A 21,688-nucleotide genomic window follows, 5' to 3' on the forward strand; every position below is an offset into this window, starting at 1 on the left:
GCCAGCAGATTCAGTCGCCATCACGGGGCTCCGAGTGATATGACATAGCCCTTTGCGTGTCCGTTCCACTCGCGCGACAAAATTGCTGAACAAACTTCTTCGCACTTTTTTTTCTTCCTTCTTCTGCACCCCACCCAGGTAAGGGAAGCACCCCCACGGCTAATTTTTGCACTTTGTGAGGTGTTAAGGGTGGTTGTGTTGTGTGAAAAATGATTTTTTCCATCGCTGTATTTGAGCAAATACCAAGCTCATTTGTGAAATGGTGGGTGGGTCCGCGGGTAATATAGCGCGCGGAATATTGCGTGAAAATTGCCCCCAAAGGCCAATAAAGGTGGATTGTTCATTGGAATTGGAGTTAAAGTGTAACTATGTGGGCAGTTGCGTGTGGTTAAGTGATGGAAAAGCACCCCCAGCTGCGAAAGGAGCACCCGTGTGGTCCCTAGAAATTTTCCTCCTACATCCGACGACATATTGGATTTCCACTTGAGAATTTTTCTCTTGTGCAAAAAATCGCAATTTAGCATCATTTTTCCGGGATTTTTGTACATTCTAAAGCTCCAAAAAGCTTTCCCGAGGAAGAATTTGGAGGAAAAAAGTTATTTTTTGTGAATTTTGTGAATATTTTGCGTCTCATTCTTCTTATACCTTGAGGCTCATATATTGTGAGGAATTATTGATTAGAAGTGAACCCCACACCTCCGCAACCACCCCCTCTTAGCCGATGTAATTGATTGTCATTCGACGATATATGAGAGCTTTATCGCTTGCGGAATGTGTGTCAATTCCATGTCCCGGAACTCATCGCATATAATGTTCCCATCGGCATCGTTGAGCATTATTAACTAATTAAGTGCAATTTTAATGTACACAGCATCCAATAGCTGAGCATCGCAATGGAGAACCTCACTCCCGACGCCATGGATGATGGATTGCAAGATCTGGGTGTTCCTGTTCCGGTACAAACATTCCTCTGGCGACAAATTGCACCATTTATTCGACCAAAACTTGGCAAGCTCCACGAAGCCAGCTGTATGGTATGATTGCATGTCACAAACATTTTCCATTTCCCACAAATGTAAATCTCCCATAAAAAGAGATGTTTATGTATAAAACAAAAAAATCAACACCTGATAAAAGAAGAGAGGCGCCAAAAAAATCTCTGCTATCTATCGCAAAATTAATCACTCTCGATGTTCCAATCAAAATATAACATGTAATAAAGGGCAAATTCATTCGAGTGCAAATTAATAAATATGTGCTGTACATAAATTGCCTCTCGGTGTTAATGTGTCGCATATCACAACAGTGAATTTTGTATAAAGTCATTTTGCAATGAGTATTCACGATGGATGATGTGAAAAGGCTTTTCACAAATGGAGGAAATCAATTCAATGGAAATTTCCTCAGCAGGGGTGGTGGTGGTGGTTAATGCATAAAGAGAGCATACAATCAAGTCGTAATAATTGAAAACTAAAGAAAGGAAAGGTGGACTAAACGATATGAAACAGATGGGGCGCGTAATTTCTTTAAAAACTTTTCTTTAAATTAATATTCTTCAAATAGGTTTCTTTAAATATCTAGTTTAGGGTTGGCGGTAACTAATCTTCAGCAATATTTTGTTAAAATTTCTTTATTTTTGGAGTGATATAATCATATCCTAATAGAAAAAAAATACCATCTTCAGTAGGGGCAGTAAGTCTCAAAAATTCAGCCTAAAATAGCTATAAAAATTAATTCGAGCTTTAAACGTTTAAAATAAAACTAATGAGAAAGGTAGTTTTAAAATAAATCTCAAAAAGGCAAATAAAAATTAAGATTTAATATTTAATTAGTTTAAAAAAACAGATCTTTGAACCTTTAGAAATTTAAAAAAAAAAGTTTTTTTTTAAATTGTAAGAAAGCAATTAAAATAAAAGGTTTGAAATAATTTAAGTTAATTTGTAATCTTAGCCAAGAAAAAACTAATATTTAAAAGTAGAAAATAATTCTTAAATTCCATATTTAATTTTTTTTAATAATCTTAAAAAGTTTCTTTCAGTCTAAAGCTTAATTGATTGCTCCTTAAATCACTACAAACCTTAAATCTACTTCTTGAATCTCAGTGTCTTAATCAATCTCTTAAAAAATGATCTTTAAAAATCTAAAAAAAAAAGAATTATGCAATAAAAAGAATTGACTTGAATTTTCAGGAATTAAAAGCCCCTCCTGGTATAAAATTTCATGCATTTAAGTGTCGCTGAAAATACCATACGTGCTGTTTTATTTGTTTAATGGAATAAAAGCTTTTATCATTCAGTGGTTTTCCTTTTGGGAAATTAATTCAATATAATAATCACTCACATTGGAAATTTCTGCATTGTTGAATGAATTTAAATGAAAATTGCAACTATAATTAATCAGAGTCTCTGTTTATGTGAAACTCAATACAAAATTTTTAAAATTGGATTTCTATTCATAAAAAAATATTTTTTTCAATTTCAAAAAAATTATCAATTGGATTTAAAAATTCTAATTAATATTTTTAAAAAGAAATTTATGTAAATATCTGTGTAAATATGTTTGTATTTGTCCTGCTTTCTGCTCGCATCATTCACACAAACACAAAATGCGGTGTAGTTTTGCCAACATGCACCAGGACATCACGTAAGTTATTCAAAGAAAAACCCCAGAAGACAAAACCTACTTTAGTCAATAAACTTTCCTCGTTTATTTTCCTTTTAAGAAATTAACTAACCGCAAACTAATATAAATGTTTTATTTTCTTTCCCTTTGCGAAACCTTCTGCAGGAGCTTAAGGAAGCTTGCAAGGTAAATTAATTTTTTATGCTTTGTTGGGAAAGCTTTATGTACATACATAAGTATACATAGGTATTGTGTAAAACGGAATAAAATTAATGTAACATTTTGTGCTTTTAGTCCTTTGAAAAAGTTCTCGTGCAAAACATCCAGTTTGGCTTGTCGCCATCGCTAACGTCAGCCTTGCAAGCAATTCCCAGATGGAGGCTCGTTCAGGCTGCCCTACCCCATGTTATGCACTGTGCGGCAGCTCTTCTTCACAATAGGTATTAATTTTCAATTTTTCCACACGATAAAATATTAAAAATATTTTTTTTACAAACTATTGTTTGTTTTAAATAAAATAATTTATTCAAAATAGAATTTCAAAGAATATAAAATTTATTCTAAAATTTATGAGAAAACTTGAATTTTTAATGAGCTTTCAGTTATGTATAATAGATTTTGCATAAATTCAAAATTCCCCTGAAAGCTCTTTAGTTTCCCATGAGTTTATGAATTTAATATTATTTGATATCAACGTCTGTATTCACAGAAACTACCCTAAACTTTATAATAAATATTTACCTTTGCTACCTTGTGCTGTCCCTTCTTACCTTCCCAAAGCATAAAATAATCACGAACAAACTAACCCACAGAAGTACATAGTGTGTGTGCTAATAGAGCATTTACCGCTTTATTCAAAATGAAAATGGAATTCCATTGAATTTCCACCTTTTCCTCCAAATTCCTCCCAAGGGTGAAGGATCTGCAGAGTTTGGGTGCTGCTGAAACGAAATTACTCTACACCCTGCACTGGATTCTTCTCTATGCTGGCGAAGAATGTGCCGATTCGGATGCTGAGCAGGACAAGCAGTCCCTCAAGAGTCATCAGTATTTATTTTCCGTTCCCACCATCTCGGTAAGAGGGGTTGTGCAATTTTTTCCTCCACCCCCTCTTTTGGCAAAAAATAACCCACATCTTATATTCAATTTGCAGCTCTTTGTCTACCTGTTTGCCCCAGTTGCACATCACCTCAAGGAGTCGGATTTTCAGAATTTCCGCCTTGAGAATGGGATTCGTCTGTGGCAGGGAATGTGGGAGTATAGGGCACCCAATGCGCCGTGCTTCATAGCCCCTGTGAAGCCGAGGGCGAGGCAGTTGTACACCCCAACAAGTCCCAAATCAACAATGTCTCCCGATGAATATCCCATCAGTGAGGAAATATTCATATTTCCCCCATGAATTATTAAATCTCAACCTTACCTTTGTGTCTGTGTCTTTTTGTAGGGAAACAATCTGGGGCCGAAGCAACTCCCCTGAGTCTCGATTCACCGCAGAGTCTCTCGTATTCAACGGAACTGCCAAAGCATGATGACGATTGGATTTCTTCACCAAAAGACTGTGCTTTCCCCGAAACGATCCCCGAGGAGGCATCCAGTGTCGAGGAGGAGCGAGTTGTTATTTTTAGACTTCCATCATCTGGCCAGAATTTATTGGAATCATTCTATACGGTGAGCAAACATTACCTGGCAAAACAATCTTTTTATTTTTATTATTAATTAGCTCTGCCTAATCATGTAGGAAGGTGGTTTGAGAAATTTTGTAAAAAAAAAATCCCTAATTTTTTCAAGAAATTCTTGAAGACTTATTAAGAGTTAAAATTAATAAAGCTGCTAAAGTTTGAACTCCGAATAGGCTAAGACGTTTTTCTTTTAAAAGTTCTTTAAGAAAACGCGTCAGAAATAAATTTTTTATCATGCAAAACTTTTAATCTAAACCATCAAAAGTAATCTAAAAGAGTTTAGAAGACGTTACTTCTTCATTCTGAATTTTAATAATTTTAAAAGACTTTTTAAAAAAATGAAGAATTTTTAAATTTCTCTTACAAGCCTTATATCAGATCTAACTAAAATATGACGCCTAAACTTCTATTAACTTGGACGTTAATTTTTAAACTACCGTAAAAGCCTTTCTTAACAAACGGACTTTACAAGATATAAAAGAATTTTAATTTTCCATTAGATTTTTATTAAAAAATAAAAACATAAATCAGTTTTTTCAAGCCTAATTTAATACAATAAAACAATTCTTTGTAGGCCGATGCTAGCTTGCTTCAGCAGAGCAACCGTGGTAGCAAACAATCCTTACTATCGCAAGATAGACAAGACAGAGTGCCAAACCGCTTTGATTTTGATAAAATTGAAGTATGTGAAAGAGGTCATGACAGGAGAGACTTCCAGGGAAGTAGCAAAATCTGTTCTCCCATTGATAAGGACTCCATTGATGAGGGTTCAAAGTCTCCGCATATAGTGAAGTACGACGTAACAGCTGCAACATTCCTCGATGTTGCAGTAATGCGCTGCCTATTTATATCACATTGGCAAGAGGAGGGTGTTTACTGGAGCCTACACTACTTCAACAATAGGCTTCGTGATATCAGCGAAGAAGCCTCTGTGCCAATTCCGCAGCCTAGAAAGCGGTCTAATTCACTTCCGATACCCCAGATTGAGATATCACTGTATCAGGGGCCTAATAGTCGAGATAGTCCTAGTGGGAGTTCAGCAGGAAAGGACTACATTGAGATACCAGAGCCGTCTACAACTGCTCATCTAACTGGTTTGTTTGAATTTTTCCTGAGTTAGACTTTTAATTAATGATCACTTGGTTTTAACGGTTTTGACTCTGATCTGCTTCTCAGATGACTCTTCGAGTGGTCGACGTGGTAGCGAGAAGAAGCGTCGCGTAAAGATGGCGGACATTGCAAGGGCTTTTGTAGAAACCAAAATGTTTTCTAAATCCGACAGAGCTCTAGAAAAAGTTGGTTTAGATTTTGGAACGAACGGAAAACATTTAGAAGATTCGGTAATGAATAAAGTTGGATTTCTTTTAAATTCCCTGTCTTCCAACGTTCAAACTTTAATTTTTTTTCTAGGACTTGCATAGAAGCTTGGATACCGGCGAAGCTCATTTATCTAGATCCGTCTCAATGATCCACCGTGCTCCATCAACTAATCTCGTTAAGGGCAAGAGCATGCCGAGTTTAAGGTAAAACCTCAATATAAATACAAATCTATTTCAGATAGAAAATCTAGATATCAAGACATTAGTAATCAGAACATTTGTAATTGAGTGTCTGTGTATGAATTTCATTTTTAGGGATCCCCTAAAACCCAAAAACCTAAACACACGCACACTTTTACATAGCAGCTATCCAAAAATAATCTAAAATTCTTTTAGGCCCCCAAACTTACTTTCTCTCTAATAGAACTTTATTGTCCATTTACCAGCTGTCTTCTTGATAGCGGGTAAGTGCCACTCTGTTTCTCTTTTCTCCAATCACCACACAGAGCTTCTCATTGTCTTCATCTGCTTTTGCACCTTATAAAGCTAGCCAAAGCTGATTTTTTTCCTAATTCAATGCGGCCATCTTGCAAAAAAAAATCTCCGCTTACCCAAAATATTATTTAAATTCACAAAAATGAATGAAATCACATTCTGCGTTGTTGTACATTGCAAATACAGTGAAAATGATTAAGATTTTACAGGTATGTGGAGCCACAGAAGGTGGTTAAGCCTACACCACCACCACCACCTCCAGCGAGAGCGGCTGTTTTCGCGAGGAATCCAATTATAACAGTTACAGAGCACACACCTACCCCAAGTCCGGACTACTTGCGTCGCCAGGGATCTATTGATTCACAGCTGGACGCTCTAAGTAGCACTGGCAGTGCTTTTGGATTCCGCAGTCAAATGCTACGATCACACACGGATTCCCATATTGCCTATGCTGGGCCAGATGAGACCGAAGCTCCAGGATCGTCATTCTATATTACACCCGAAGGAGGAATTGACTATGAGATTTTACTTTTGGTAAGTGGAATCAGGTTTTGTGGCTTTTGTACTAAAAATGTACTAAAAATAGATCTATCTTGTACTAAATTATTCATTAAATTGTTCTAAATTAAAATTAAAAATTTTAAATTTATGAATTATCCATTTTTATCTCTTTTGTTTATTACCTATGTTTTCTAAAAAAAATACATTATCGTGAGTTGTACTAAATTGAGTTCTAAAGTCTACTAATGCATTAGGTAGCTTTATTTTTTTTCAATTCAATAAATTACAAAAACCTCACATATTTGTCGAAATTATGTTGACTTGTACTAAATAATTTTTAAATGTGTACTAAATTATACTACTAAGTCAGAAAACTGAAATAATTTAAAAGTGACAGCAAAGAACCAAATTAAAAAATTTTTTATAACTTTGTCCCTTGTTCTAAAATTTATTTTAAAGTTTTCAGTTGTACTAAATTTTTTAAATTATTTGTTTCTCTAAAATTGAAATTGCAAATTATTAGATTGTCATGATAGGGTTTTTAATTTTTCTAAATGTGTATTAAAAATGGTCTAAATGTGTACTAAATCAATGCAACATCAATTATATTTTCCAGGCCGTTTATACAATTTTCAAAAAGGACTCCAACATCTGCTCCTTGAGAGTTCTCGAAGCGGGATTGAACATCAGTGAGCTCCTTCTCGATTTGGGAATCTTGAAGATGGGCCAGCATGCTCATAAACTCTCAATGGGAATACTTAAACGTGCCCTCCTCCACCTTGGCTGCCCACATGGGTGCAATGAAGGAATTCGCGGACCACCAGCTGAATTCCTTCGCACACAGTGCCACACAATCCTCTCTCGGATGCTCCGCCAGGTTCCAGCACAATCCCGGAACTACCTCCGTAACATGGTGAGAACGACGCAGCTGCACGAACTCATTGAATTCTTCCACGCCTTTGTGGGCTTCTGCGTGGATCCGAGTTCACTCCTTTCGCCGCTTAGTAAGTAAATCTTTCCCTTAATTGCCAACACTGTTGTCCCATAAGTTTCAACTAATCTCACACTCTTGTGCAAAGAATCTCCTCCATTTTTCAACTCATGGCAAAAATTAAAAATTTGTGGTTTATTCTTGTAATTCCTCTTACATGGACGAGTATTGTAATTCTTTTCATATTCTAATTTCACATTTTACCTTTATATATAATTCTGTATTAACTTCTAATGCGCTTCATTGCTCAGCCGAAAGCTATTGAATTTTTTAATTGTACTGGTAAAAAAAAATATTGGATTTTTTGAAATTTGGAAATGATTTTAAATCTAAATTATAGCTACTTTGAAATTTAATATTTTTCAAAAGAAAAAAAAAATTTGTTAAATTGAAAAGCATTTTCCAATTTCAAAATTAAAATTACTTTTGGGTTTTAATTTTTACCAGTACAGCAAAAGTTTATTCAACTGTGCATCATCCTTGTTGCTTCTAGGCATCCTCGTGTAGTAGATTTGGTTTAAAAAATTCCGCTTTCCAACAAATAAAATCCTCTTTTCCAGAATCCGTTAAAGAAACTCTCAAAAATATAAATTCTTGAGGGAAAAGAATACAAATTATTGACCTTCACACAGCTAATCGGCAAATTATCAAAATTATTCTTTTCACAGAAAATTGTTAAAAAAAAAACTTCTAAAAATTGAAGATAAAGAATCTCGAAAAAAGCCAAAGAAAAAAAACATGAGAAATCCAATAATTTGAATTTATTTAAGCATCCAGCTTGTGAGTAGTTGCATGCGCGTTGATGTTTCTCATCTATCATATTCAGACCATAAAAGAACACCTGCATTTAAAACAATGACTCCTGACATTGGCGGTCTATCAGGCGGTCAGGGGGGCTATGCAACCAATTTCGGGGGCGGCCTCAGTGGCGGTGCCGAGAGTCAGGTCATCGCAGCCGTCTTCAAAGCCCTCGTCACGCGCTTCGTGGAGTCCTTCAAGGATCTCAAGAGTCAGGAGAACATTGCTCTTTACTGCGACGTCCGGCAGCTCGTTACGTACGTCAAGGGAGCCCATGGGGGACCCTTCAGGCGCGTGGCACTGAGCGGCATCATGGCCGTTACACCGCGGCCACACAAGAAGGGGCCCAACTATCAAACTACGAGAGTCATCAGACATATTCCTCACACGGATACGCAATCCTACCAGCAGGATGAGAGGGCTCAGAGGAAGCTACTCTTTAAGAAGCGCAGCACATCCTCCACTTGTGCGGTAAGTTAAAGGTTTTTATGTTTTTTTTTAAAGAATTTCTTTAAAAAAAGTTTTAAAAATTATATTTTTTTCAAGCTTTGTAATATTTTTAATTGGTTTTTCAAATTATTTTTATTCTCATTTCTTAAATTCAACAATAGAAAAGCTTAAAGAATTTAAAATTTGTGTTTTTAATTTTTTTATAGAGATCTTGTTAAAAATCTTGAAATCTCATTTTAGCATTTTATTAAATCTCAAGATTCTAAGATCTTGAAACTAATTTAGAAAGCGATTAATCTTGTATTAATTTTAAATCAAAATTATAAAACAGATTTTGATAATAAATTAAATCTTTCAAATCGAGGGATAGATTCTGACTGTTAAAATAATTGCAAATTGTCTCAATAAATTCAAATTTGGCGCCATATGAAGGCTCGAAGAATTCCAGAGGTGGTCACTGGAAAGTTCCAAAATGTCAATGGAAAAAATAGACTGGAATTCATGACAAAGTGTCACTGAAAAAACTTGTCAGATCGTTCTCAGATTTCAGAGCAGACGGACACGCGGAGGTCCGCACTGCTCAGTGAAAAGTGGATTTAATTTTAACACTGACAAAAATCTTTTATTATGCCTTGAGAAAATTATAAAATTTTGACAATTTGTGTTTAAAGGTTTTTAACCCTTGGAGAATTTAACTGGCCACCGTGACCAATTCGACATTTTTGAAATCGTCATAGAATAAAATTTCTTAAACATATCGTGATAATTTCTACATGTATGCAGGGAAGTTTCATTACTTCAAGATCTTCGAAAGAAAACTTGGAAAAATATTTTCTTTTGAGAGGAAATAAACATCAAACTTTTGAGGTTAGAAACATCGATCCTTCAAGTGTTAAATATTCCGTATAAGGAATATTCTTGTTTTATAACGAGGCTAAAATTAAAGAAAATAATTAAAATCTCCTTGATTTTTTTTAAAAATAACAAAAATCTTATAAGTTTACCGAATCGTAAGATAAATCTTTGAAAGAAACATTTAATTGAATCGCCCCTCGTTTTCTTTTATTAACAAGAAAATATTCTGTTAACTTTAAAAAATTTATTAAAAACGAATTCAAAAAAACATTGATTATAAATTTTTAGCCTCCTTGATCTGGATTCAATCTTGATTTTTCTTCAAAACACAATTTTCAATCTAAAATTCAAGATATTGGAATTTTAACTTCAGAATACGACCCAAAATTTAAATCATAAAAACACTAATTTCATGAAAATTAAAAATTCTTCTCATAACATTGTTTTCTCAGAACTTTCAGAGCTTACTGGAGACATCTGAGACCTATGAGGAGCCCTTCCGGCACAGCCAGAGCCCTCTGAGCAATTTACGCCGCAAAACCGCCAGCGTGCGTCCAACTCTCACTCCACGACACAGCGAGAGAGCCCTTCTGTCGGACTCAACGTCCAGCTCTGAGCGCAATTCCGGTGGGAAGTTGGGTGGGATTGTACGATGGTTCCGTGGCTCCAAGGATCGCTGCTCGATTGACTTGGAAACGGGAACACTCGCTCCTGACATCATGGCTTCATTCGCACGACAGAGCTCCTTTAAGCTTCAGGGAAGGAGATCCGGAGAGGGCTTGGGGAGATCCCTTCAGAGAGCCAGACGCCGCGTGGAGAGACGTCTTGGGAGATTTGGCATTGGGAAGGGGAAGAAGAAAGTTGGTGGAACTGAGGAAGCACCAGGAAGTTGTGAGTTATTTTTAATTTATTTTATTTTAATTTTTAAATTAATTTCTTTTGTTTTTTGGGGTAGATTTCAGTCGTAGAAGTTCTTATGACTTTGGGGAGGGCCCCCGTGAATCGGAAGTTGTGGTGCTGAAGGAGAGACGCCTCGTGCCAATCCTTGCCGTGCGCGAGGGAATGTGCAGATTCTCCTTCCTGTTGGAAACTTGTGCTCCAGGATCTGTTCCCGATGCTCAACTTGTGGCTGCAACACTGGATTTGGTGAGTTTTTTTTTCTCTTTAATTTTTCCTCCAAAAAAACCGTTGAAATATTCAAAATGGAATCTCTTAATTTAAGACGCCTGAAAGTATACTAAAGAGATTTCTCTTAAGAAACTTAAGAGATTAATAAATAATTTCCCCACAAAAAGGGCAAAATACATAAAGAAATAAATAAGAATGAAATTAAAAGCTCGAATTAATAAATAAATAATCTTAGAATTCAAAAAAATGATAAGAAAATGAGAAATTATCATGAAATATCTTTTGCGGCTCTATACAAAGTAGAGCTTAAACACCCCCGAAGCCTCTTTAGCTCAGTGGCCAGAGCACTGGTCTTGTAAACCAGGGGTCGTGAGTTCGATCCTCACAGGAGGCAAGCCTCGAGCTTTTTTTTCTTTTTTTTCCTCCTAATTTGGGATTTATTTTTCCAGCCTCAAGCTCCGCTGGTCACAAGAGCAGCATTTTTGCTGGAATGTGCCCATTTTGTGCATCTCTGTAATCGTGGGCAGTGGCCCAGCTGGATGAAGCAGAATCAACCATTTAGACCATCCGGACCGAATTTGGGCAGTCGTTCGGCACTGGCAAGCAGCACCAGGAGGATTCATGTACTCCAGAGGGCAGCTGGGAAGATGTTCTACCAGGTAAAGCCATCCCTGCATCCCCTAAAAGACTTCCGGAATTGAAAAAGATTTTTTTTCCAGTGGGCAGAACTTTTGGGAGCTCGCCTGGAGGAGATGCTGAAGAATGAGAAGCAAACGTATGACCAGGTCACAGCTAGTATGTGTGAATCTGAGAAACAACGACAGCTCCTGCTGCAGGATGAGGAAGAGGATTTCCTGGATGAAGCTTGCGTGAATCCTCATGGGAATGACTGTCCACCAGCACTGAAGCTCGTCGCGTGCGTTCTCCTCAATGAGATTACAGCGTTTCTCAGGGAAACCTATCAAACTCTCCCGAAGACTTCGAAGCTGTCCACAAAGGAGAAACCAGCTCCGTGGGAGAAGGTTTACAGGTACTCTGCCCTATTGTCCAGGCACTGTTTGCTATCCGCTGATGTGAAGCCAATCTGTTCTCCCCAGGGAAGCCAATCGTCGGTGGTCCATGGCTCTGAGTTCCATGGGCCACAGTCAAACATCCGCACAGAGTCTCCAATCCATCGCTGGTGGGGATGGTGTGCAACCCGAGAGGAAGATCTCCTTTGTCCTCCATGAACCTGACAATGAATCCGAGGGTAGTAGCAACACAACGGTGACGCTTCAGGGAGAGGAACCCAGCATTCAGCCACAGAGACGTCCAGTAGCGGCTGTTAGGCCATTCCTCCTTCGTCGTGGAACAGCTGGTGCCCCCACTGGGGGATCATTCAAACGTCGTTCCCTCAAACTTCGTCGTGGAACAAAGGATGGGAAAGATCTCGAATCTGATTGTGAGTTCTCCTAAAGAAAATTGAGAGAAAAATCATTAAGAAGAATTTATTTGCAGATCCCGTGAAGAGAACTGATTCAATCCAATCCAGAAGGAAGGTTTCCTCCCTCTCAGACAGAAGCGACACATCTGAGCAGGGTGTAGCAAGTGGTGGTGAGGAATCTCCTGGGATACTCAGCGATGATCAACCCCCAGAATCCCCGAGTGATTCCAATGATACAGATGAGACGGGAAAGACAATGCCCTGGATGAAGGCAGCCCTGGAATTGGTGAATTCATTCAACTTCTACTGCTCCCATCAGAATTTCTGCCATCCATTCTGCTATCGTCGGCACATGCGAGCTTCTTCGCGGCTCGTCAAGGCCGTCCGGAAGGTATGTTGACGTCAGCCATGGCTGGCTGGTTCTGTGGGAGGGGCGATTCCGGAGAAGTCCAGCGGGCCCGCAAGCGTCCGCCTCTTTAGCTCAGTGGTAGAGCACTGGTCTCGTAAACCAGGGGTCGTGAGTTCAATCCTCACAGGAGGCAGGTGGAAGTGCTTCCTGGCCAAACATCCCCCGCGTGACCCCCAAAAGGATCTTGTGGAGTGTCTGTGTGGCTCAAGGCGCACGTTTTTGATTTTTTTCCTCCAAGGATTTTCCTTCAAACATCAAAGAATAAATAAATAATTTTTTCCAGGTTTATGGAGAGGAATTCGGGCTGGTTTTGGGGATGGAAGGAGGGGCCATTGATAGTGGACGATTGGGTGGAAGGAGAGAGCGTCGTCATGGAAGAAAAGTTTCAGATTTGAGCTCCTCACAGACATCGCCGTCGCGACGCAAGGATAGCATCCCAAGGAAAGACAAGTAAAGAATTTTTAAATTTATTTTATTTGAAGATTTTTTTTATTAATATTTTTTTTAGGTTGATAAACGTTGATAAGGTTGAAAAAATACCGTCATATGGGGAAAGTTTGCACAATTTTTAGCAATGTTTTGTTGGAAATAAAACTATAATAATTATTCTTTAATATTTTATTTGAAACTATTCAAAAAATATTTTTTTATATTATTTTGTGAAAAGTTTCCAAAAATTACTCATAAATTCATTAAATGGATTGTTTATTTTTCAATTTCTTTTTTTAGAATCTTCAGTGTAAAATTTTTCGAAAGAAATAAAAATAATTTTTCAAAAGAAATAAAATAAAACAAAAATTGTTCTTTTTTATATTTTTTATTAAACTTCCAAAATTTGTATATTATTTCATGGAAACGTTTTATTAATTAAACCTAATAAATTAATTATTTCTCCATTTTATGTAAGAGGCGATCAAATGCCGAATATTTAGTATTTTTATCGAATATCACAATATATTCCGATTATTCTCGATTTTTGGTTAATTTTACGATTATTTATTGGCTAAAAACTCATAAAAACTGAATTTTTAGCATTCTTACAGTTTATTTAAATTGTTTATTTTCTAAATATTCCTCAAAATCTTGTAATATTCCGAATTTATCTGAATAATTTGCTTCAATATACGAATATTTCAATATTTTTCATAAGGAAAAACCATTATTCTAAATTTTGCTTTAAGAACTTTATTTCTAAAATATTTTTAATACAATTTAAATCTCTCTAGAAAGGAAATTTATAAATTTAAATCCTTTTCCGTTTCTTAGGATTGTCCATGACGAAGTAGACGCAGCTCAGGCCCAGGCTAAACCCGAAGAATCCGCTAAACGCCGTGAAACATCTCTGATGCTGAAATACTTGAAAAATCACATTCGGGAGATGTTCCACATCCCCATTGCGACTCTCATTAAGGGTGCCGCCATCCTGACTGAGGATCAATTCATTGAAGCCATTCCAGCTGCTTGGGAGCTTCTACTTGAGCCAAATCAGGAAACTGCAGCCACATCGGCGGCTTTCTTCATTCTTGGCGCTGTAAAAGCTCCCAATTTTGTATCAGACATCATGCAGAAAGCTCTGAAGAATAAGGATCCCGACATAAGGATCGGGGCGATTTTGCGGTATCAAGTTCTGTGGAAGTGTCGCTTCCAGGTGTGGCCGAGAATGGAGGAAGGAGCGCACATGTCCTTCAAAGTTCCCCCACCTGGGATTGAATTCACGCTCCCATCGCCAAAGATTGGGATTGAGAGTTTGCCTGTTGTGGATCCCCCGTGGAGCCCACGGCAGCAAACAAAAGATATGGAGGTGACGCTCAATCAGGAGCGACACAGATCCTTTGTAACAGCCACAAAGACGAGGAAGAAGCAACAAACGGAAGCTATTAAGTACGCCCTGCAGCAGCAGGAGGATAAGCAAAGAGCTGAACGGCAGAGTTTTATGATGACAACGATTCCCATTACACAGCAGGCTGCTCATGAGCCGGGGCTGGATCATGGTCCGGGAGAGGATCATTTGGAAGAGGAGGAGGGAGATGTGGGACGAACGGCGCCGCATCTTCATGCAGCTCATTCGCTTTTCCCATCCGTTTTATGCTCGTCTGTTATGCAAATTGTTGGATGCCTCGATGATGCTGCTGTTAGTTCCGACGGATGTGCTGTCTACGAAATTGCTTATCAGGTAGGAGAACTTCCTGTTTTTCAGCCTTTAATTAAGCCTTTACGAGTTGATTAAAAATTCCTCTTTTCGTGTGAACTTTAAATATTTTAAGGGTAACAAATGACCCGTAAAGTGATATCATCGGTAAATTGAAAGGGAAATGTCACAGCAACAGGTTGATTATCTATTCTTCCTTTTTGTGTTTGCCTTTTGCAGGTGATTTGGGTGTGCCTCGTGGAGGACTCCGCACTCTTCCTTCGGTACGTTCTCGAGAGATTAACGCGCGACCGACAGGATCAGATGTTTAAGCTTCTGCGGCATCTTATTCGCTTTGTCCCCCGTCTCCCGCAACAGGCGGCATTTGCACTATATAACTACATCATCGGCTACGTCATGTTCTACGTGCGCTCATCCCATGAATGTAGTCAACAGGTGGGTGTTGCGCCATCAACCCCATTGCTCAGAACGTTGAAAATAAATTTTCTTTGACTCATTTTTTTTTCTTTAGCTTGTTGGCTCAGCTCTATCAATTCTCTGGATGGTAGTTCACAGTGTCCATGGAATTATGTTTAAAGATCTCAAACAGATCCTGCGGAAAGAGCAATGTGATGCCTCCATCCTCCTAACAGCCAATGTCCCATCCGCCAAGAAGATTGTCGTTCATGGGCCTGAAGATAAAGATGAAGGAGGAATCCCATCGCAATTTCCAGTCCAGGAAGACACGCAATTCCTCCAGCTTCTCCGGGAATCTCTGGATTTCTTTGGAATTGAGGAGAAAAATCATTCCTATCACTTTTTAATTGATTACAAATCTCGTGAGAATTTTTAAAGAATAATTTCTTGTTTAATTTGATCCCAAAATGAGATTTCTTTTCCAGATCAAATCTTGAATCCAAATTGGTATGTCCGGGATTTGTACTTCTTCAAGAGATCTCAGTATCCTCAATTGAGATTAGTTGAAATGAAGCCCGAGGAAGCTTTTTATGCTCTGCAAAAGCAAGAGCTGATGCGGAAGTTTGTTGAAATTGGAAAAGTTCACCTCACATGGGCTATTCTCAAGAATGTCGACATGGTCGTTCAGAGAGTTGTTTTCCTTCATGAAGAACTAATGAAGTTGCCCTCCTTCCCACGAAAAGCTCTCGAGGTTGATCTTGATTTGCACCAAGGAGGAGAATTGGGCAAAGTAAGAAGCTTAATAAAGCTTCCAGAATTTTTTTCTTCTAACCTTTTTTGTATTCTTTGCAGGAACTTTTGGGGCTGGATGTGTTGCACAAGTTTATGTGGGTGAGATTAATTGCGAGGATGTTTGAGGCAATGGCTGGGAATTTTGCCTACTCAGCTGATATTCAGCTCTTCCTGAATGTTCTCTCGGGAGCTGCAATCCTCCATTCTGAAGATTCGTGCATAATGCGCTACGTAACGGCTACATTCATCAATGCAGCTTTCAATTTTAAGAATATTTTCTCCACAAATGGATACTTTATGATCATGCCAACCCTCCTCCAGGTCTACTCCCTTCATCAGACCAATAAGTTGGTTACAACGACCATTGAGTATGCTGTTAAGCAATTCTATCTGCTTAACCGGAAGCCTTTTATTCTGCAAATGTTTGGCTCTGTTTCGGCAATCCTGGACACAGATGAAGACGGAATGTACGGGGAGGCGCACAAAGTGCAGTCCAGCTGCTTATTTAATCTCCTCCTGAGCTTGGAAACTCCCTCCCCGGATCCACTAAATATTGCTGAGCTGGTCAAGGAACCCAAACCTCTAAAAGCAATTGATTTTTGTTACCATGATGAGGATGAGATGGTCACGGTGTTGGATTGCATAACTTTGTGCGTTATGGTGGTTTCGTACTCAGCTGAAAGCACCCGAGGTTATCAAATGCTTGTGAGTACCTCCTCGGTATACCTTCGATAGCTCAGTTGGTAGAGCGGTGGACTGTAGAATGGCCGAAAGGCATATAGAGAAATCCATAGGTCGCTGGTTCAAATCCGGCTCGAAGGAACCTTTTTTCCTTTTTTTTTCTTACTTTCTTAAATTATTTTTTATTTAATTTTTAGATTATCCTGGAAGCCATCCTGCCGTGCTACATGCAGAAAATTCAATCCCCGAGCTATATTCCTCTTGAGGGGAAATCCGAGAGAGATATTATTCTTCAGCTTGCTATTGCTATTAGAACGATGGTGCACAACTGCGAAGGACTCTCCAAGTAAGGATTTTTGAATCCTTGACAAGATTTTTTTGATTAAAGTTTTTCATTCCCGAATGTTCCAGGAGCTACAATGGGCCGTTTCGCAATAGTCCAGAACACAAGGGATCGAGCCAGAGGAACTGCAGCCGTGGTCCCCCGTGTTCACCAGGATTGGATTTTGAGGATGAATCCCATTCAAAGTACGTCAGTGATGTGGGAAGGATGAAAATCATGGATACAGCGGAAGATTCAGAGCTTGTACGAGCTGAATATCGTCGTCCCAGGGATGTTCTCTTATCCGTTGTTGGGGAATTCATAAGTCGAGCCACAACACGTCTCCAGGAATTATCCAAAAAGCAGGGAGCTGATACGAAGCCCGTTGAACTCCTTGATGTGAAGTGCCACGTGCGATTGGCAGATATTGCCCATTCACTCCTGAAAGTATCTCCGTATGATCCGGAATCAATGGCCTGCCGAGGACTCCAGAGGTATATGGCGTGTGTCTTGCCACGTGCGGAATGGGCAGATGATGCTATGCGACCAGCTCTGGTGACCATTCTCCGGCGCCTAGACAAAGTTTTCATGAAAATCTCCAAGAAACCCTCAATTCGCAGGAATACGGATTGGGAAGCAGCTTCAGGGCTCCTCAAGGGGATTCATGAGACCGTTATAAGGTATCCCTACGTCCTTCATTGGCAACATGTTAAAGTTCTCCTCAGCACGGTGCAGAATCTTATTGTGCACGAACCTGGACAATCTCCTGAGGGAGTTTCCAGTGCAGGAGCTGCTGTTATGTCCCAAAATCCTCCACCATTCTTCTGCTCAACCGCAGTACGTCTCATCACGCTCCAGGTCGTGAGTCCAGTTGATTGTTTCACTCTTGAGCACATTTGCGGGGGATCGGCGGAATTCCCAACGCAGGAGAAGGCTGAAGGGCATCTTATTCATCTCATAATGCCACTGTGTCTCAAGGCATGCAGCGGAAAGGATTTGGGGGAATTGAGGCAGCACGACATCTCATTCCTCGTTACGGCGATCTTGAATGCCATGAGCCCACCAGCCGGGAGAACAGCCCAGGGTACAACACAGAGTAATCGAGTTGTTGGAGATCTCCGTGCTGGCTCTCTAACTTTCACAGGAAGTCGTGAAGCGAAACGACCAGCTCGTATTTCCGGATCTCTCTATCAGGCAGCTTTCCTAGCGCTGAGGATTCTCTGCATCTCCTTCGAACAACGCCTAGCCACTGAATGGCCACGAATTGTGCGCATTATGAGGGATTTGGGGAGGCGCAATGAAGCAGCTCCGGAACTTTGGAGTTTCCTGGAATTTGTTGTCAATCACCGTACTCCGCTCTACATTGTCCTCATGCCATTCATCCTCCATAAAATCTCTCAGCCGCCAATTGGTGATCATGAGCGACATATGCAGTTCCTTATTCGTGAGAGGATGCGCGGAATGCCCCAACCGGGTGGAGTTAAATCCCGCGGGGCTCTGCTTCTGGAACTGGCGCGAGAACTTAAAGATCTCCGGGAAGAACTAGAGGAACGCCGCTACGGAAGTGGTGAGAAACAAACACATGGTTGGAGTCAATTTAAATGTTTCTATAAACAGCTTTGGTGGCCAGACTTATTCGACTTCCTCCCTCCTTCTATCCTGGATTTGCTTCCATCATCCTGTGTCTGATCACTGTTTTTGCTTTTTTGGAAGATTTTGATTTTCAATGAATTAATTCGGATTCCTTTTCTTTAGATCGCGATATTCCAGAGCCAAGTCGTCGAGATGTGGTACCTTCAACACTCCCACCTGTCCAGGAAGTTCCAAAACACGCACAACGTCCATCGCTAATTTCACTTCTCACCGGTGCTGGACCACACATTGCATCCCAAATGGCTACGCATCATGAGCGAACTGCAACGCCCAGTGATTCAGCTTCTCAGCATACACTGCATCCTCCGCGGGAATCTCTCTCAAGTGGCTCAACGACGAATCGCGAGGCAGGTGTGAGTGATAGTCACAGTGCTGATGGAACTACACCAACTCCCAGTCTTGCAGCAACAGCTGGAGGATCTTCGACAGTTATTGCAGGCTCGACAGGATCAGGTTCTGTGCCTCATCTTTCACACTCAATGTCCATGCAGCAATCAATGAAGTCCCAGCAGGCACCACGGCTGCGTTTTGTGTCATCCGTTGAGTTTAAACATTCCTCCGGGGAGACCTCAACAACTCCACTCTCCCCTGAAAGCCCCATAGAAGATAGTTCAGGAGAAATCCAGCGGCACCGGTTGCAGCGTTCCAAGGCACAGAGTCGCAAAACATTCCGCATTAAGCGTGGACAGCCTGGGCGTCAGACACAAGCTGGTGATGGGGCTACTCTTGCTCCCGAGCCCGTTGAACCACCACCACCCCCACAACCCAAAACCGTTTCAGATCTATCGTGGGATTCCGTTTCACAGACTTCCTCCACTTCCGGATACAGAGACAACTGTAGCTTCCATACGGGACTTCTCTCTCCGGATGGTTCCTTAGCCAGTGCCCCACCTATTGGGAGATCCTCGTCGCAACATTCCCTGTTGATGCTCTTTGAAGCTCAGGATGAGGATACTCTCATTTAGAGAGATGTTAACATTTAAATTTAACGTGTTTTAGGTCAGTTAGTTTAAAGTTAAAGGACTTGTAGGACTGTGTCCTTAGGAATATCAAGTGGTGGTGTGAGAGATTTATGAGATGATTTTAATGTTTGCGCTGATGAGCCGTTCTCGCGTTGATGAGTTTTACAAAACAATTGATTTCCGGCTTCGAAGGTACCATTTTTTGTCTTATTTAGTTTTTAAATTACCTATTTTTTAATGTTCAATCTTTTTTAACCTCAAAAACTAACTGTCTCATGACTTGATTATAGTTTATCTTCAGACCTTACTATAAAAACTTGCAGCCAACTTCACACAACGCATTCAATTATAAAAAAAATCGATCTGGTAGATCTCGCGCCACCATTTTGAATAGAAACGAAAAGAATGATATTTAGAGAAGAATGTTCAATGTTAACCTTTGATGTTAACCGTAAGAATTTATCGATGTTAATTAATCAAGTGGCCAAATATTTATAACAATTAGAGGACACTTTGTTATTGTTGTGTAGAGAAATAGTAAAAGTGTTACAGGTTATGATATTTCAATTATTTTTTCTACAAGTTATTTACAAATTAGACTCATTTTGTTCTTTATTGAAACATAAAAAACTCCTCACACGAAAAATAATAAATGAATGTTATTGAAATAGTTCAAAATCGTTGCCAAAATCTCACCTTTAATCCCAACTTAAGAAAAAAATAGACTCAACTTGAGAAATTTTCAGGAAAATCTTTAACCGATTTGATGTTTGAGATATTTTCTAAACGTTGTTGTGCTAATCCCATCAAGACTTATCCAAGAAAAATGATATCCTATTTATCCGAATTCAGGAATAAAAAATAAACAGATAAAGAGGTCAATTCTGTGAAAAATCATTTTATTTCATTTCTTACAATTCATGATTTGAAGATTATTGGTATTCTGGAAAAAATATTTTAATATTCAGACATCTTGTTTTTTTTTATAAATTCGTGAATCTAACCTTTCTGATCGATTTCTTCATTAGAAAATCTTTCTTTTTACTTTTATTACATGAAAAAGGAATAATCTTAAAATCATAAAAAGTCTAAATCTTTTAAAATATAATTAAGATAAAAGAAAATAAAAGATTTTTGACAGAATTGACCCAATAAACCCTCAAAAATGCTTCCCAAAATAACACAAAATAAGAAAATTGTTGAACGTCTAGTAAATGTTATCAATGTTGTAAGACGATATTGTAGCCTTATCCAAAGAGAATAAATGCTCTTTATAAAGTCTTAAAGTCTTTTAATCTTTAATTTAAACCTCAATTCTTCCAAAAGTAAATTAAAATGGTTTAAATTCGTAAGAAGATTGAAAGAAAAATACTCTTTTAGTAAAAATTGTAAAAATCTGAACTTTTAATTAAATTCGGTTCGGTTAAAATGTGTTTAAAATCAAATTAAAACGTAATATAAAAAAATATTTTCTTACATTACGTTTTTTCATTCGAACGTACAGGAGCGTTTTGACTTTGAAACAAAATTCCAAAGAATAGAAAAACCTTTAAAAAATCTTTTTTTAGTAAAAATAAAATTCTTTAAAAATTACACTTTGGGGGTAAATGGGGTAAATCGTAAAAGTTTTTAGTCCAGTCGGGTAAAAGTTTTTACACCACGTAATTTAAAAAAAAAAAATTAAGCAGAGTGTTTTTGTAGAAGTATTTTTCTCCTTCCGGGGGCGTAGTCCTACAAAAACATTCTGCAAAGGTTCCGTCAAGAATTTTTAAATTAATTTCAGAGTATTTAACCGATTTTTAACGTTTTAAAATGATTAAATTCAACAAAAAATAATTATTGAATTGAATTGAATGCATTTACCCCGTTTTACTGTAAAAAATACGACATTATTTTTAAATTCTTAATAAATCTTTCTCCTTGGATATTCCTTAAATACCAATTAAGAAAATATCAACAACGAGAAACGTATTGACGTCATTTAGGGGTAACTGGGGTAAAATGATGAATTTGAAAAAAAAATTAAAAATTAATAACTCAAGAAGCAGTGAGAGCTAATCTGT

At 38.5% G+C, this 21,688-nt stretch overlaps 1 protein-coding gene and 3 non-coding genes across 4 annotated transcripts; all 4 read left to right on the plus strand.

The window, feature by feature from the left end:
* The first annotated feature begins 27 nt into the window (after nucleotides 1-27).
* Nucleotides 28-20,906, plus strand: LOC129787224 (protein unc-80 homolog). The gene is made up of 30 exons (XM_055822629.1): nucleotides 28-138; nucleotides 872-1,034; nucleotides 2,617-2,643; nucleotides 2,788-2,808; nucleotides 2,917-3,062; nucleotides 3,535-3,697; nucleotides 3,776-3,992; nucleotides 4,067-4,290; nucleotides 4,876-5,395; nucleotides 5,478-5,641; nucleotides 5,712-5,824; nucleotides 6,067-6,084; nucleotides 6,325-6,649; nucleotides 7,233-7,620; nucleotides 8,491-8,876; nucleotides 10,172-10,601; nucleotides 10,666-10,856; nucleotides 11,288-11,497; nucleotides 11,558-11,868; nucleotides 11,936-12,279; nucleotides 12,336-12,652; nucleotides 12,954-13,120; nucleotides 13,937-14,843; nucleotides 15,039-15,254; nucleotides 15,331-15,637; nucleotides 15,701-16,005; nucleotides 16,068-16,712; nucleotides 16,886-17,034; nucleotides 17,100-18,595; nucleotides 18,766-20,906. The coding sequence occupies exons 2-30, from the start codon at nucleotides 894-896 to the stop codon at nucleotides 19,626-19,628; spliced, it is 9,711 nt and encodes a 3,236-aa protein (XP_055678604.1). The 5' UTR covers nucleotides 28-138; nucleotides 872-893; the 3' UTR covers nucleotides 19,629-20,906.
* On the plus strand, nucleotides 11,160-11,232 carry Trnat-ugu (transfer RNA threonine (anticodon UGU)). Its single transcript has one exon. It is a non-coding gene; the product is annotated as a tRNA-Thr (tRNA).
* Trnat-cgu (transfer RNA threonine (anticodon CGU)) lies at nucleotides 12,732-12,803 on the plus strand. The gene has a single exon. It is a non-coding gene; the product is annotated as a tRNA-Thr (tRNA).
* On the plus strand, nucleotides 16,733-16,829 carry Trnay-gua (transfer RNA tyrosine (anticodon GUA)). The gene is made up of 2 exons: nucleotides 16,733-16,769; nucleotides 16,794-16,829. It is a non-coding gene; the product is annotated as a tRNA-Tyr (tRNA).
* Nucleotides 20,907-21,688: the final 782 nt, after the last annotated feature.

The sequence above is a fragment of the Lutzomyia longipalpis genome, chromosome 1 (assembly GCF_024334085.1).
Source record: "Lutzomyia longipalpis isolate SR_M1_2022 chromosome 1, ASM2433408v1".
NCBI lineage: Eukaryota > Metazoa > Arthropoda > Insecta > Diptera > Psychodidae > Lutzomyia > Lutzomyia longipalpis.